This window comes from Neofelis nebulosa, chromosome 8 (assembly GCF_028018385.1).
Source record: "Neofelis nebulosa isolate mNeoNeb1 chromosome 8, mNeoNeb1.pri, whole genome shotgun sequence".
In the NCBI taxonomy this organism is placed as follows: Eukaryota; Metazoa; Chordata; class Mammalia; order Carnivora; family Felidae; genus Neofelis; species Neofelis nebulosa.
In genome coordinates, this window is record NC_080789.1 from 94,445,821 (window position 1) to 94,462,155 (window position 16,335).

At 34.3% G+C, this 16,335-nt stretch overlaps 1 protein-coding gene across 5 annotated transcripts in view; it reads right to left on the minus strand.

Moving 5' to 3' along the window:
* ATF7IP (activating transcription factor 7 interacting protein) overlaps positions 1-16,335 on the minus strand; it is a 121,025-nt gene that overhangs the window by 17,207 nt on the left and 87,483 nt on the right. For all 5 annotated transcript variants that reach the window (XM_058743601.1, XM_058743600.1, XM_058743599.1 and 2 more), the window contains exons 7-11: positions 13,075-13,151; positions 12,356-12,444; positions 8,196-8,834; positions 3,288-3,352; positions 1,535-1,613 (exon numbers count right to left, since the gene is read on the minus strand). In XM_058743601.1, coding sequence (XP_058599584.1) covers positions 1,535-1,613; positions 3,288-3,352; positions 8,196-8,834; positions 12,356-12,444; positions 13,075-13,151 — 949 coding nt within the window. The remainder of the gene's footprint in view (positions 1-1,534; positions 1,614-3,287; positions 3,353-8,195; positions 8,835-12,355; positions 12,445-13,074; positions 13,152-16,335) is intronic.

Consider the following 16,335-nt stretch of genomic DNA (forward strand, 5'->3'; position numbering starts at 1 on the left):
AATTCAATTCTGACAAATGATGGCATAAATCTTCCAATTTTACATCAGTTATACAAAAAAATTGACTTCCTATCACATAATCAGCTTGTTTTCCTAAAACCAATGAATCTTATTCCCTAAAATATTTAAACTTTAGGTGATTTTTTTTTTATTTTTTTATTTATTTTTTTTTTTAATTTTTTTTTTTTCAACGTTTTTTATTTATTTTTGGGACAGAGAGAGACACAGCATGAACGGGGGAGGGGCAGAGAGAGAGGGAGACACAGAATCGGAAACAGGCTCCAGGCTCCGAGCCATCAGCCCAGAGCCTGACGCGGGGCTCGAACTCACGGACCGCGAGATCGTGACCTGGACGCTTAACCGACTGCGCCACCCAGGCGCCCCAAACTTTAGGTGATTTTTAAATTTAATGTCTTGGGGCGCCTGGGTGGCGTAGTCGGTTAAGCGTCTGACCTCAGCCAGGTCACGATCTCGCGGTCCGTGAGTTCGAGCCCCGCGTCAGGCTCTGGGCTGATGGCTCGGAGCCTGGAGCCTGTTTCCGATTCTGTGTCTCCCTCTCTCTCTGCCCCTCCCCCATTCATGCTCTGTCTCTCTCTGTCCCAAAAATTTAAAAAAAAAGGTGAAAAAAATAAATTTAATGTCTTTAACATAACAATTAGCCAACTACCTTATCTTAGTTTTTCCATATGCATTATATAATTATCACCACACAGTTTCACAGATATGTCTGAATAGTTGTGCAAGTAAGTTTGAGAAATACTTTGTATCTTGAATTTCTCTTGGAAAAATTATAGATTAGCATAGAAAAGCTCAGAGAAGTCTGTATAAAAGGAAAAAAAACCATACAATTTTGTTTCATTCAGCATTTCTCTAAGTATATTTAATTACTGAACTTTTTATTCAGATTACCTATTAACATTGAAGAAGAATAACTAAGAATATTGGTTGTAATTTCTAAATACTGTAACTCAAAATAATATTGAAGAATTTGGTGTGCAAGTTTTTAACATCACCTTCATTTTTGTTTATATAATACTAAATAAAGAAAATTAATTCAAATAACCAGAATTAAATGTATACACACGTGATAGTACCTACATTAAAGGGCACCTGAATGTGCATGTGTGCACACACATACATATGCAGAAAGCACACTTAATTTAGAGTCAGAGGACATGGGTTTGATCCCCAGCTCCCTAATTGACTCTGACTTGTTCTCTTTGAATCTACTCTCAACTATAAAATAGGCATTATACGGTTACTGCAAAGATCAAGTGAAATAAGATATAAAAAGAGGAGTGTTCTAGAAGTTAAACAGTCTCTTAACTGCTCTGTTTTTCTCTATGCTTTGTTCATATTCATCAAGATTAGATTTCAATTTTTAAATTCTAATATAAAAAACTCTCTTTCTAACAGATACAAATGTATCAAGCATAATGCTGTAGATATCTGTCTTCACTGATTATCATACTGAATTAAGAGAAAAAAATGCTACAAAGCATTCCTTGGTACTGGTACCATTACTTATAAGTACCTTGTGAAGCTCCACTCTCTTCATCATCCATTGTGAGATCAATGACACCACCTGAATCACTGCCTGTGGCTTTTCCACTCTGAAAAACAAAATTTCTGTATTTTGCAAAGGAAACTCTAGCAGACATAGAGTAAAACTTAAATACTAAGGGGCAACAAGAATAAATGAGTAGCCTGGTTCAATCTGGACACCCCCCAAAAGGCACTACCTGAAAAAAAAAGAGTTTGTCAGATAAATGATCCCCGAATACTCATAACATGTGTCATATAAAAAATAATTGTGAAACATTCTCACAAGAAATTCTACAAGTTGTTTTTTTTTCTCTAAATCTGTCAATTGCAGAGCTATTAAAGTGATTAGGTACTTTAACTGGTAAGTGATTAAACAAACACTATATATTTTCCAACATTTAAAACGTTGATGAATTCTACAAACATTACATTACTTACTACACTAATATTAATACCAATATTAATTCACCAAAGTGCCAAAAGCAACTTCAAAGCTAGAATTAAGTTACACAAAATGACCTAAGTTTCTTCCCTAAAAATTTTATATGGTAGGATAAGATATGGTGTGCTATACTATTAACTAACATCCAATTTGACCAAAGTCAACCCATTGTCCTAAATCATCAGAAATGCAATTAAAACAATTTTTTTTAACTCCACAATAGCAACAAAAAAGGAAAGTAGTACAACACAGACCTAAAGAACCAGTATCTTTGAGTCAAAAAGACCGATGGCATCTTTTAGTTCCAACACATATTAGCTATGTAAATTTATGTTAAAAGGTAATATCCTCAATTTCCAAAGTATGGATATGCGATCTGTTATGAGGACTAATCCAAATATGCATAGAAAGAGCTTAACACTAGGCATAACACGTGCTGTGTAATAAATGCTAATCATAATTACTTTATACCATACTGAGATCAGCTCCAAATGATTAAGGTTTTTAAAAACTGCAAAACTCAGACTTCACAAAATTAAAGGAAACAATGCCTTGACATTAAAAACTTCAGGCCCAATCCGAAGGTAATGACGTAATTCTAAATCTTTCTATGATGATGACTTCATTGAAAATGACTTGTCAACACACACCACAATCTAAAATCCAAAACTAAAAGTTCTTAAATCCTTAAAGAATGTAACAGAATCCACTTGCTGCAGTGTATTTTATAAGGTCCACTTTTCAAAATTTTCTAAATTTTAAATTTATCAAAAATTACTAACCATGCAAAGCCCAGTAAAAAAGAACCCAACTAAAGACAAAAGACAGTCAACAGAAAATAAGTCCAAGTAGAACCAGATGTTGAATTCAGCAAAGGCTTAAAAGCAGCTTTAAAAAACAGGTTCAAAGAGGGGTTGCTGGGTGGCTCAGTTGGTTGAGCAACCAGCTCTTGATTTCGGCTCAGGTCATGATCTCAGGGTTGTGAGATCAAGCCCCACATCAAGCTCTGTGCTGAGTGTGGAGCCTGCTTGGGATTCTCTCTCCCCCTCCCTCCTTCTTCCCTCCCCCCTCTCTAAAAAAAAAAAAAAAGTTCAAAGAAATGAAGGAAAATACAATATTAATGAATGCACAAGTAAGCAATCTCAAAAGTAGAAACTGAAATACAAAAACAAATTCTAGGTCTGAAAAGTATGATTAACTTAGAATAATTTTCATTGTATTAAAAAATATTGATGGAAATCCATTATCCCTGAGGACTATAACTGGAATTTTACTTTGAAATAGAAGGAAAAAATCTTACCTGTGATGTGCTATCAGCTGCTTTCTTATTAACAGAAGCATCTATTGTTTTGTTTGTCTGGTTTTCTAAGGAGTCAAAAAAAAAAAAAAAGCCATTTTAAAAGCACCTACAAAACGTAAAAAGGTTGGTTGTTTTATATGCAACAATTCATGTAACTTTCTTCAATTATTTTTTTTCTGTCATCATGTCATATATGCAAAAGAACTCTCTCATAGACCACTGCTACAGTAACTTTCAAAAGAGCAAATTTACAATAGAGAAAAAAATTTCACATACCCATTGCCCAGAATATTTAATTCTATCCTAGGGAATATCTTTGGAAATAATTTAGGATATGTATAACTTAAACGTCCTCACATAAGTAAATGGTTAAATAAAACACAATTTTTCCATACTATATACCTTTGGAGAAAAAGATTTAATGACATGGCAAAAAGCATAATAAATTCATTAGCAAAATCATTACACGAGGATTCTGAGAAAATTTACATGCATAATCTCAGTAGTTAAATCAGATTTTTCTTTAGTCATTTTTCAATTAACTTACATTGAGTTTGTGATACACATGCATACATACACACAAAAGTTACTTCTAGAACAGCAGAGAAAATCAATCAAGTATGGTTTTCTGACTCAACTTCTAAAGAGAAGGTATTAAACTTTATCAAATGTCTTTAGCATCTACTGAGGTAATTATTTAGCTTTTCCTCTTTGGTAATGTGGTGAATTTCCAATGCTGAAAAATTCTTATCCTTGCTTTCTGTAGATAGTAATATTCTTGGTTAAAATATGGGAATTCTTTCATTTCAAATCATCAGAACACATATAAAGTATATTATTTATGCTAAAAGGAAACAGTACTATGTATTTCATTATATATAAAATACACACATACACACACACACACACACACACACACACACCTGTATGTCAAAAAATTTTGGATAAACATCTACCTATTAAAAGAGGGTTTTCCAGGCTACAGAAGTAAAAAGGAGGCCCTTATAATTTCTCCCTACCCTTTTTAAATTATCTTAGTTTTCTTGTAGGAAGAATATATTAATATATTCCTTACTTTTTAAAAAAAATATCTTAAAAGTACTTCATTTATAATGCATCAGCATCTGTTCTGGACTGTGAAGTCCCTGAAATATTACTTAGTAAAAAACAAATTCCATTTTACTGATCCTACATGGCAGAGTATTAATATACACTGATGACATTACAAAACATCAGTGATTTACCACCAAAGTTTTTTATATATAATGTTAGAATATATTCATTTGGGCTTAGAAGGATTTTATTCCCATAACTGTAATAATCTTCCTTAATCTAGGTTTTTAATTAATATTCTCTGTGCCTTTATTGTAGACTTTTTTGATTCTTAATGTAACAGTTTACCATTTCACTTATAATATCTACTTCAGATGACTGTAAATCTATCAATAAAACTGGTCAGGGTGAGAAATTAGAAATTGTACCTTAAAATCTTTCTATCATTTGGGAAACCTCTCTATTTTACTATTCTTAAAAGATGATGTCATATTTTTTTTATTTTTTTTATTTATTTATTTTTTTAAATTTTTTTTTTTTCAACATTTTTTATTTATTTTTGGGACAGAGAGAGACAGAGCATGAACGGGGGAGGGGCAGAGAGAGAGGGAGACACAGAATCGGAAACAGGCTCCAGGCTCCGAGCCATCGGCCTAGAGCCTGACGCGGGGCTCGAACTCACAGACCGCGAGATCGTGACCTGGCTGAAGTCGGACGCTTAACCGACTGCGCCACCCAGGCGCCCCAAGATGATGTCATATTTAACCAACACTGTATTTTTACTGAAGTCATAAAAGGGTTTTTACAGAAGTGCCAATTAGTAGTATTCCTTATTAGGTGCTGGATATTTGGTGTATTAAAATGAATTGAATGCAAAACTTTTAAATCATTTTCACAACACCATCTCTCATCTGGATTACTACCACAGCTTCCTAACTGGTCTCTCTAACCCTACTTTTATCCTCGCCAAAGCATTCTTCTTATTGCAGCCAGTGTTCAGGGATGTCACACTCCTCTGCAAAAATCCTTTAATTCCTCTGCCTATCACCTTTCCATATATTATCACATACCTTTTCCAGATCTCCCACATCCTCTCACAGGAACCTCATATCTTAACATTCATCACATTTATAGTTAATTACTTAATGGCAAGGTTCCCTATTTAATTGTGAGTTTGGTGAGAATAGGAACTATTTTGTACATTTCTGTGTGCCTGCAGGATTTTATAAGAGTTACAGGTATTCAATATTTCATGAATAAATAATATTAACTACAACTTATACCCTAAATCTCCTAGCAGTCTTTAGGATGATTTTTTTACTTTACTATAGAAACAGAAAATACTGACTTAATACATAAGGGGACATGAACTATAATAAAATACAAATTCATGCATTCTAGTTGGATAGCTTATGTTCTCATTAAATCAATAATACCTACATAAGACTTAAAATGTTTTAATTATAGAACTAATATATTTAGCATACTACAAATGTATTAAAGGTTGGCTTCAACCTTCATATTCAGCCAAAATTTGCCATACGGCTTCAGTTTAGGTTTTGGGAAGCCTAAATAGCTAAAGGCCTACTTTAATGTCATTGATGGCACCTCTAAAATTTTGCATGATAAAAAAATATATCATTGCATCGGATGTCACTTTTTTTTTTTTTTAATGTTTATTTATTTTTGAGACAGAGGGAGACAGACAGCAAGTGGGGGAGGGCAGAGAGAGAAGGAGACGTAGAATCTGAAGCAGGCTCCAGGCTCTGAGCTGTTGGCACAGAGCCTGATGCGGCGCTTGAACCCACCAACCGTGAGATCATGACCTGAGCTGAAGTCGGACGCTTAACTGACTGAGCCACCCAGGCGTGCCACATCAGATCTCATTCTAATTAACATTATGAACAGTATGCAAAGAAAGCTTATCATTCACATTTATGGTTAATATCCAATAAGTTACTTTCAAATGTAGGTAAGCACTCTAAATAGAACTTGAAACAATGATCTCCTTAAAATAATTTATACAATAAAGTACATAAAATGTGTTAAATAAATATATATTAAAAAATTAATTTTAAGTATAAGTATAAATCTATATTATCACATAAGTAGAATGATGTACTGATTAAAAATGATTGTGAAAATTATTAGTTTTACATACAAAACAATTAAGAACAGTCATTAAATGAATATGAAACAAACTGACACTTACTATGACTAATAGAATACCTTAGCTAGGTAATTTTGGGAAACATATACCCTTTGTGTCAACAAATGTTCATAAGTATTTTAAGAAAACAGAATAATTAAATTATAATTCTGATACCTGTAGAAGTATTTAGGGTGTGAGCATTCACAAAACTAAACAATATCTTTTAAGTTATTTATTTCTTTTCAGGCCATGGTCTTTTAGGAAAACTTCTATATTTAAGGATTTGTCTTATTTTGTGACCATGAATTAAAAAGTGTCAACTTAGGCTCAATCTTTCATAAAGTGGAAAAACTCAAAAATCACATAAAACAATGTCTAGGAGAAATCACCTTCTACCTGACATATTAAAAAATACTAAGGATTAGAAAAAAAGAAGTTAAAGAAAAATGAAGTAACCCCCTTAAAATCTTGTTCACTGACCTCATTTAAAAAGCAAGTATCTTTCAGTGCTGCAAACATGGATTAGAGTGCCTAAAGAATAATGTGGTAGCAGATAAGGCTAACAAATACTGTTACTGTACTATGCAAGCATTTACATTTTAAATACTCATATTACTAATTGCATTTTTATATAAAATTTCAGATTTCTTCTTATATCCCAGATGTAAATTTGTATGAAGCTGACATTTAGCTCCAGTCCACTGTTAATTCTGATCAGCCACTCATTTATTCTCTCAACAGCCTTGTGAAATACAAAATACAATCACTATTTATATGAGTAAATATACTTGAAGGGCAAATACACTACTAATGGCTACATGGGAAATTAAAGAAAACAAAAGGCTTGTATATCTCACTTACAAAAGTAATTTTGTATTTTAGAATGTTTCTTATATTTCATGGTCACTATATCAATAAGAGATATTACAACAATTTCACTATACACATTATGCCTACCCATTTAGCCACTTTACAATAGTGGAAATAAATGTGAGGCCAGAAATGAAGAATAAGTAAGTTCAATAACGCATACAAAATGTGTGCTTTCTAAAGACAAGGAAGACATAGAGTTTTACAGATTTTAAATACAGGTAAAATCCATTTCTCCTTTTTGCAATTCTGGAGAGTATACAGACATATACAAACATAATCATATACTATGTCACAGGGGAAATATATAAAAGATAAAACAAGAAGCAAACATTTTATAATAAATTAGAGAGAAGAACCTATTTTTAAATTGTTCAAATTTAGAAGACGTGAGTGATGAATGCACAAAGGATTTTTCCACATGCGTAGGGAAGATATGTTATTTGTCATTTCCTCTTATATGCATATATTCTGTAAATTAGATACTTTAAAATAAATTTGTTCTATTCAGATATTCCTGCCAAACGCATAATAAAAGAAATTCATAATGCTTGCCTCAAAGCCTAAAGGAAAAATTTCACCCAGATTAGGAAAAATTACTAAAAGCTACATTACAAATGCTAACTTTTCATTCAAAATAAACTGTATCTCAAATACCATTTTAACAACATCATTTCTTAGGTAGCTAAAAACTTACTAAAAGTAACCTCCAGGGTATTCTATTTACTTTCTTCTTCAAATAAAGATAGCACTTCCACAAACACAAATATTCAATTATCTAAAGGCCCTTAACATGCTTGTATTTCTATTATTAAGCCTATATAGTGACTTACCAATTCTTGGGGTAGTAGTGCTGCTCTGTTCTGCAGGAGACGAAGTACTAAAAGCAGAAATTGGAATTTTCATCTGTATAGGACCTCGATTATTTGATGGACTATAGAGTCCCGATGGGCCTACTGTAGGTAAAGAAGTCCTTGTGGCTTGTACAATAGAGTGTGCTGTTGGAACAGCCTGTACAGCAAGTGTTGTTCCTAAGGTTGCAGCACTGGCAGGAGAGTTCCTTTGAATACTAGGACTGGCCACAGAAGGAACATTGTTTGGTTTAGAGGGGTTTGGCAAGGCTGGCAAGGATACTGGATTTTTGGTGAGACCACTCACAGTAGGTGGGCTTTGTACAGAAATGAACTCAACGTTGCCAGACGGTTGATTGGTCACTAAAGTCCCTGGATGGCTCTGTAGGAGTTGAGGCTGGGAGGATACCGCAACAGGTACATGCAAAATCACTGGTAAAGGTTGTAAAGAGATTGTAGGTTGGGGATTTCCACTAGGCACCTGAGTAGTAGCAACTACTGTAGCTGTGTTGGGTGCAGGAAGAACTGACGTTGCTGTCAGAGAACCCGAAGTAACTGGAGTCTGCAACTTAGGTTGACTACTGACAACTGTTGGAGGAGTGACAAGATTGGTTGAAGATACTATAGAAAGAAAAAAGAAGTCTCAGTTTAAATGGCTGTCTTCATTTATCAGCTAGGATAATACAATACAAATTTAATGCACTGCAATTGCTACAGTAAAGTCTTTCATAATACAATTTCTTCAAGACTTAAATTTTGGAAGTCTTTTTTAAACTTTATTTATTTTGAGAGAGAGAGAGACAGACAGACAGACAGACAGAAAGCAAGCCAGGGAAGGGCAGAGAGAGGGAGAGTGAGAATCCCAAACAGGATCAGCACCGTCAGCACAGAGCCCAATGCAGTGAGGCTTGAACTCATGAACCGCAAGACAATGACGTGAGCAGAAATCAGGAGTCAGACTCTCAACTGAATGAGCCACACGGGGTCCCCTTAGATTTTGGAAATTCTTACAATTAAATTTATAGAAACATTTTTGCATCTATTTTTGGCACACAGCTTATGACTAATATGGAAGACTAATCTCTCAGTATCAAAACAGTGCCTGAAAATTACTATTGTCATTTCAGAGTGACTGGTAAAATGACTAAAAAACACTGAACTTGGTGAAGCTATACAGATAATTTTGAAACTACACTAAAAATATAAATGCCTTAGGACAATGACAATATATAAACTCAAATAGACAATCTAGGAAGAATCATCACTATTAATGAATAAAGGAAGCTTGGCCATGGTATTTTATCATTCGGACCATGTGTGAAACCTCTATCTGTGGACTAAGTTTTACTGAATTACCTGGGAGGAACCAAGAAGGGGAAGCTGCCTCTACTGAAACTCTAATGACATTATACAATATAGGACATAACACACTGAAGGTGGGAGATGAATTAAGAAATAAGGGAGTTAATACCAAATCCAGAGAAAATCAAAATGCTGGTCACTGAAGTTTTATAGTAATTTTGGCTCAACTATTTATCTTTCTTTTTTTTTTTTTTTAACATTTATTCATTTTTGACAGACAGAGAGACAGAGCATGAGCAGGGAAGGGGCAGAGAGAGAGGGAGACACAGAATCTGAAGCAGGCTCCAGGCTCTGAGCTGCCAGCACAGAGCCCGACACGGGGCTCAAACTCACGAACTGCGAGATCATGACCCGAGCCGAAGTCGGACGCTCAACCGAATGAGCCACCCAGTCGCCCCTATTTATCTTTATTTTCATTTGAACAGGTTTCTAACTGATGACCAAGCTTCTTTCTCACTGATCTGTACTGTTTCCAAAACAATAGGCACACTAGAGCAGCAATTCTCAAAGTGTTATCAAGGGGAACACGTGCAGATTATTGAGACCCTCTCAGGGAGCTGGTAATATCAAAACTATTTTCATAACAATAAGACATTACTTGATTTTTTTCACCATGTAAATATCTGCACTGATGGAGCAAAAGCAATGGTGAGTAAAACTTCTTGATGCCTCAGTACAAAAATCAAGGTATTGAGTGGTACCAAACTGTCAATACATTCTTTACCCCCAAATGTTCACAGTAAAAAACAAAGTCAGTTTCACTCAAGAATGTCCATGATGAAGTAGTAGAAACTATTATTAAATCTCAGCCCTTGAGTACAGGTCTTAGTATTCTGCATGAAAAAATAGGAAATCTACAACAAGCATTACCACTGCATGCCAAAGTAGCGTGTTTGGCTCAAAGCAAAATGCTTGTACTACTGTTTGAGTTATAAAACTAAGCTAACCACCTTTTTCACAGAAGACCATTTTTAGTTGGAAGAATGACTTATACTGTGATTATTCACACTGGGTATTTAACAAATTTTTCTTCTTTCTTTCTTTCTTTCTTTCTTTCTTTCTTTCTTTCTTTCTTTCTTTCTCTTTCTTACTTTCTCTCTCTCTGTCTCTTTCTCTCTCCTTCTCTCCCTCTCTCTCTCTTTCTTTCTCTCTTTTTTCTTTACGTAGGCTCCACACCCAGCATGGAGCCCAAAGCGGGGCCTGAACTCATGACCCTGAGACCAAGACCTGAGCTGAGATCAAGAGTTGGATGCTTAACCAATTGAGCTACCCAGGTGCCCCAACAAACCTTTTCTTGAAAATAAACCTTGGCAGTCAAAGAAAACAACTAATAGTATTTATTGGCAATAATACAATTTGAGTTTTCAAAAAAAAAAAATTAGAACTCTGGAAAAACATGTATCTGCCACTAAGCGCATGACAGCTTCCCAAATCTTCAAAGACATTTCTGACAAAAATCAATGTGATATTTATTTTTTTTTAAGTTTTTTTTTTTTTAAACATTTATTTAGTTTTGAGAGAGAGCACAAGAGGGAGGGGGCAGACAGAGAGAGAAAGAGAGAGAGAGAGAGAGAGAGAGAGAAAGAGAGAGAGACGAATCTGAAGCAGGCCCCAGGCTCCGAACTGTCAGTGCAGAGCCTGACACGGGGCTCACATTCATGAACTGTGAGACGCTTAACCGACTGAGCTACTTGGACACTCCAGAATCAATGTGCTTTTTAAAAAGTTTATTGAGGTGTCAATAATAGAAGCCTTACATAACTCAGTGAGTATTTTCCAAATGATTGATGAATGATATTAGTAGAAGATCCATCCAAGACAGACAAATAGATTTTACTGAAAAACTTAGAAAAGTTCATTGATATGGTTTCACATTCTACTTTGCAACTAACCATTAATAAACTACTTGACTGTGTCAAACAATATTCACAAATCATCTAAAATGGCTAGCCCTTTCCCAAGTACATATTTGTATGAGACTGAACTTTATTCAAATACTTCCACCAAAACAACAAATTGCAAGAGATTGGATGCAGAGACAGATAGAAGAATCTAGCTATCTTCAACTGTCTTAATGTTTTAAGTATAAGACAGATTTGTAAAACTGTAAGACAGTAACACTTCCACTAATTGCTTTAAGCTTGGGAAATAGTTATTTTTTCGTTAAAACATTATCTGTGGGGCGCCTGGGTGGCTCAGTTAAGCGTACGACCTCAGCTCAGGTCATGATCTCATGGTTTGTGGGTTCGAGCCCCTCATCGGTCTCTGTGCTGACAGCTCAGAGTCTGAAGCCTGTTTCAGATTCTGTCTCCCTCTCTCTCTGCTCCTCCCCCACTCATGCTCTGTCTCTCTCTCAAAAATAAATAAACACTAAAAAAAATTTTTTTTTTAAACCATGTTATTTGTGTTTACATGATATAGGTTATTATTTTTAAATGAATAAACATGTAAAAGTTTGTATTTTAATTTCTACTCCAAGTAAATATCAATTACTATAAGCCACAAAAACAAAAGTTCTTTGGGATTCTTAATAATATTTTAAGATTATACAGGGATATGGAAACCAGAAAGTTTGAGAAGCACTAGAGACTTGAATTCCTATATTTTCTTGCATATCTGTAATCCTGATTTTTAAATAAAATTTTGTACTCATTATTTAAGTTTAGATAAATATGCTCAGTTCCTTAGATCATTTCAGTCTCAAAATAATGTAAGAACAGAGAACTAAAGCCTTTATAAAATTCCTAAGAAAATGTTATTTTGTTGTTTAAAAATATTACCTGTATTCACAGGGGTTGGAAAGGATGTTGGTGCACTCTCACTTACATTCCTTTTGGACTCCAGCATCTGTCTCACTGTGCCTGCATTTCTACAAAATATACATACATATATATATATATATATATATATATATATATATATACACACACACACACACACAAATAGTCAATGCAAATGCCATTCCGGAGGACATCAATTTATGAATAGAGAAAGCAGTGGTCCGTAGGGGGAAAAGGGCGACTAGATTTGGGTACTATAGCACTAAAGTGCAAATGAATATGCTGAGGCCAAGATGGCACATAGATTTCAGCACGCTGGGGTCTATGGCATTAAGGAAGAGTCTTTCTCTTAGATTCTAATGTCCTTAACATTTTTACCAAAAACCCAAACGTATATCCTAGTATTTGTAGACATTAGTTCTTATTACCCCTAATCAAAGCATTTCTCAGTTACTTTGAAAGAATTCTATTTAACACAAGTTGTTAAATCTTAAATGACCAAAGAAAAGCCTTATAATAAATTAGCAAAGCCAGTCACCAACCACAAATGAATAATTATAGCAAAACAAAACAAATAAACAAACAAAAAATCTATTTAATTTAGGATACTAAACTTCTCTACAAAATAACTAGAAATATACTCCAAAACATTCTTATAAAATAAAGAGAATCAGAACCTTGTTCTGTTAAAAATCTGACAGATTGTTTACAATTCTCACCTGTATGGCACATTGTTATTATTGCTGTTGACGTCAACCACAGACTTTCCTGGTGATACAGGTGGGTTTGGTGGATTCTGGGGGAGAAAAACACCCAGGTAAAATAAAACCCAATACAAAAGGAGTCTTTAAAAATAAGACCTTAACTAGACCTACTGTGATCATTTCATAATGTATATAAGTGTTGAATTATTATGTTGTGCACCTGAAACCAACTTAATATTAAAAAAAAAAAAACAAAACCCTGATGTGGTTTCTCAACATATTATCTGTTACTTCCATAATATAGTAGAAAATATTACTACATGAGACAAGAATTTGAATCTTGGCATTACCACTTGTTAGCTGTGCCTTAAACAAATTAATCTGTTGAGACAACTGCTTATCATGTGAAAGATTAATATAATAATTCCTATACCTCAGTTTTTAAGATGAGTAAATAAAATGATGTGAAAACGGTTTACATGCTGATAAATATTAATAATATGAACCTAAAGAATAACTAGACATACTCATTTAATAAATATCTAGTGAATGCCTACTATATACCATGCATAGCAGGCACCAAATTACCAACAGAAACTCAACAAACAAGGTACAAATGTATTCCTTCCCAAAATAGGTGATTACCAATTAAGTGGTGCCTAAGGTCACAAATCAAAATTCTCAAATCAAAATTATTTTTACAGTTATTGTTTAAAAAATAAATACTTGCCACTAGGTGACATGTAACTTCATAAAAAGATGTCTCAATTCTAAACTTAAGTATCAACTAATTTCATCCTTTACCCCCAAAAACAGGGAATATAGAAATGGAATTCTTATACATGTTAATAAGCATTACTTGGGCCTCCATCAGTAATTACACTATAATTATTTACTTCTTAAATGAAAATATATAAATAACTCTCAAGACTTATTTAAATATAATAATAAGTATTAAATTAAATATTGAAGTGCTTAATATTACATCAAGTACATGCTATTAATCACTCTTTTCAATCAAATCTTTTCTTTTTAATTTTTTAAAAATGTTTATTTATTTTGAGTGAGAGAGAGAGAGAGAGAGTGCACAAGGACAGGAGAGAGAGAATCCCAAGCAGGCTCTGCACCATCAGCGCAGAGCCCAACATGGGGCTTGATCCCATGAACAGGAGAGATCATGACCTTCGCTGAAATCAAGAGTCAGAAGCTTAACCGACTGAGCCAGTCAGGCACCCTCAATTAACAAATCTTGATGCTTTTTATAGGATAAAAGGAGAATTTTCATCAACAAGTATGGCACTGTATTAGTTATACATGTAGAGAGGACAAAAGGTACAATTACAATATATTACTCTAAAGGTGTTTAAAATCTGTGAACAAAAACGTATTAAACAAATAGAAAAACAAATTAAAGTAACTGTGCACTCTCAATTTTAAAAAAGTTTTTAAGGAAAACCTTCAAATAGGTCTTTTGAGTAATTAATTAGTACATTCAAAATAGTTAAGATGAAGGCAAAGAACATTTCATGGAGAAAAACAGAAAAAGGAAAAAAGCATAAATAAATACAATTGGCTTAGAACACAGTATGGTCACTGGATGGAAGTCCTTAAAATAAATACTAGTGTGGTGACATCAGCAAGATGGTAGAATTGGAAGCCCAACACCCTCCTTCTCTCATGCGATGGACCAAATTTCCTTTGTCAGAATTCCAGAAACCAGTCAAGAAGTATAGGACCCCAAGCAATAGCGAGGCCAAGAAGAGATGCATTGTAGTGAGTAAGAAAGTCTGTTGCACTTACCTACCATACCCCAAACCCCTCCCAACACAGTATGGCACAATCAAAATTCCTCACTTGTGGCTTCTCCTTCAAAAAGGAAAGAGAAGAGTGGAACATTCATGCAACATTATGGCTTTTCAGGGTACTGACCGAGGCACTGGTTTCTGTTTCACCTGACCTGAAGGAAGTAGTACATGTTGGATGTCTGGAGGCCATATGAAAACAAGTTAAACCTATCAGCTTGGTACAGCACCAGAAAAATTATAGTAGCACAGACAGAGAGCAGGGGGGACCTCCAAAACAATGGCTTATAAAATGAAAACTATAATATGGAAGACAGATGATTGGGGGAGGGGGGAAGGGGGGGCTCCCAAGTAGAAACAGACAAGACTCTTCAGATAAGAGATTACACAAACAACCTCAGTGAAAATGCATCTCTAGAAAAAGTTTGAGAGGTTGCTAGAGTATCTACCTGAGTTGAATAATAAAGGTCTTTTTCTGTATAAATATACTGTGAAAAGACAGGGAAAGGTGGCTGTTTTTTCAAGTGCCCAAATTTCAACATAACAGAAATAGACATACAAAGAAACAGGGAAATATGGCTCCACCAAAGAAATAAATCTCCAGAAACTGACCCTAAAGAAATAGGGATCTATGGATTATCCATTAATCCAAAATAACTGACATACAGATGTTCAATGAGGTAATAGAGAACAGAGACAGAAAACTAAATGAAATTAGAAAAGTGATGCATGAAGAAAATAAGAATATTAACAAATAGATACTAAAACAGAACCAAAAGAAATTTTGGATCTGAAGAGTAACTGAAATGAAAATTTCACTACAGGGCATCAGCACCAGACTGTACTGAGCATAATAAAGACTTAGTGAACTTGAAGACAAGCCATTTGAAACTATGGAGTTAGAAGAGCAAAAAGAAAAAAGAATGAAAAAAAGGGGAAAGAGCCCAAAGGACTTATGAGAAAATGCTGAAAGGACCAATACATGAATATGGGAATCTAAGAATAGAAGAGAAAGAAAATGAGCAGAAAGTCTTTGAATAATGGCCAAAACTCCCTAAATTTGAGGGTGAAAACTGATAATACAAATTCAAGAAGCTCAGAAACCTCCAACTAGAATAGCTCAAAGAGATCTACACTGAAAAACACGGTCAAGGTGTTAAAGGTCACAGATAAGGAATTCTGAAAGTAACAAGAGAAAAGCAACCCACCACATTCAAGGGAGCTCCCGTAAGATTATCAGTAGTTTTCTCAGCAGATACCTAGAAGGCTAAAAGGGAGTGGAATGATATATTTAAAATGCTGAAAGAAAAAACTACCAAGCAAGAATACTATATCTAGCAAAACTTTCATTCAAAAATGAAGGCAAAATTAAGACATTCCTAGATAAATAAAAAGCTAGGGAAATTTATGACCATTAGATCTACAATGCAATACAAAAAAATGCTAACAGGAATCACTCAAGTGAAAACGAAAG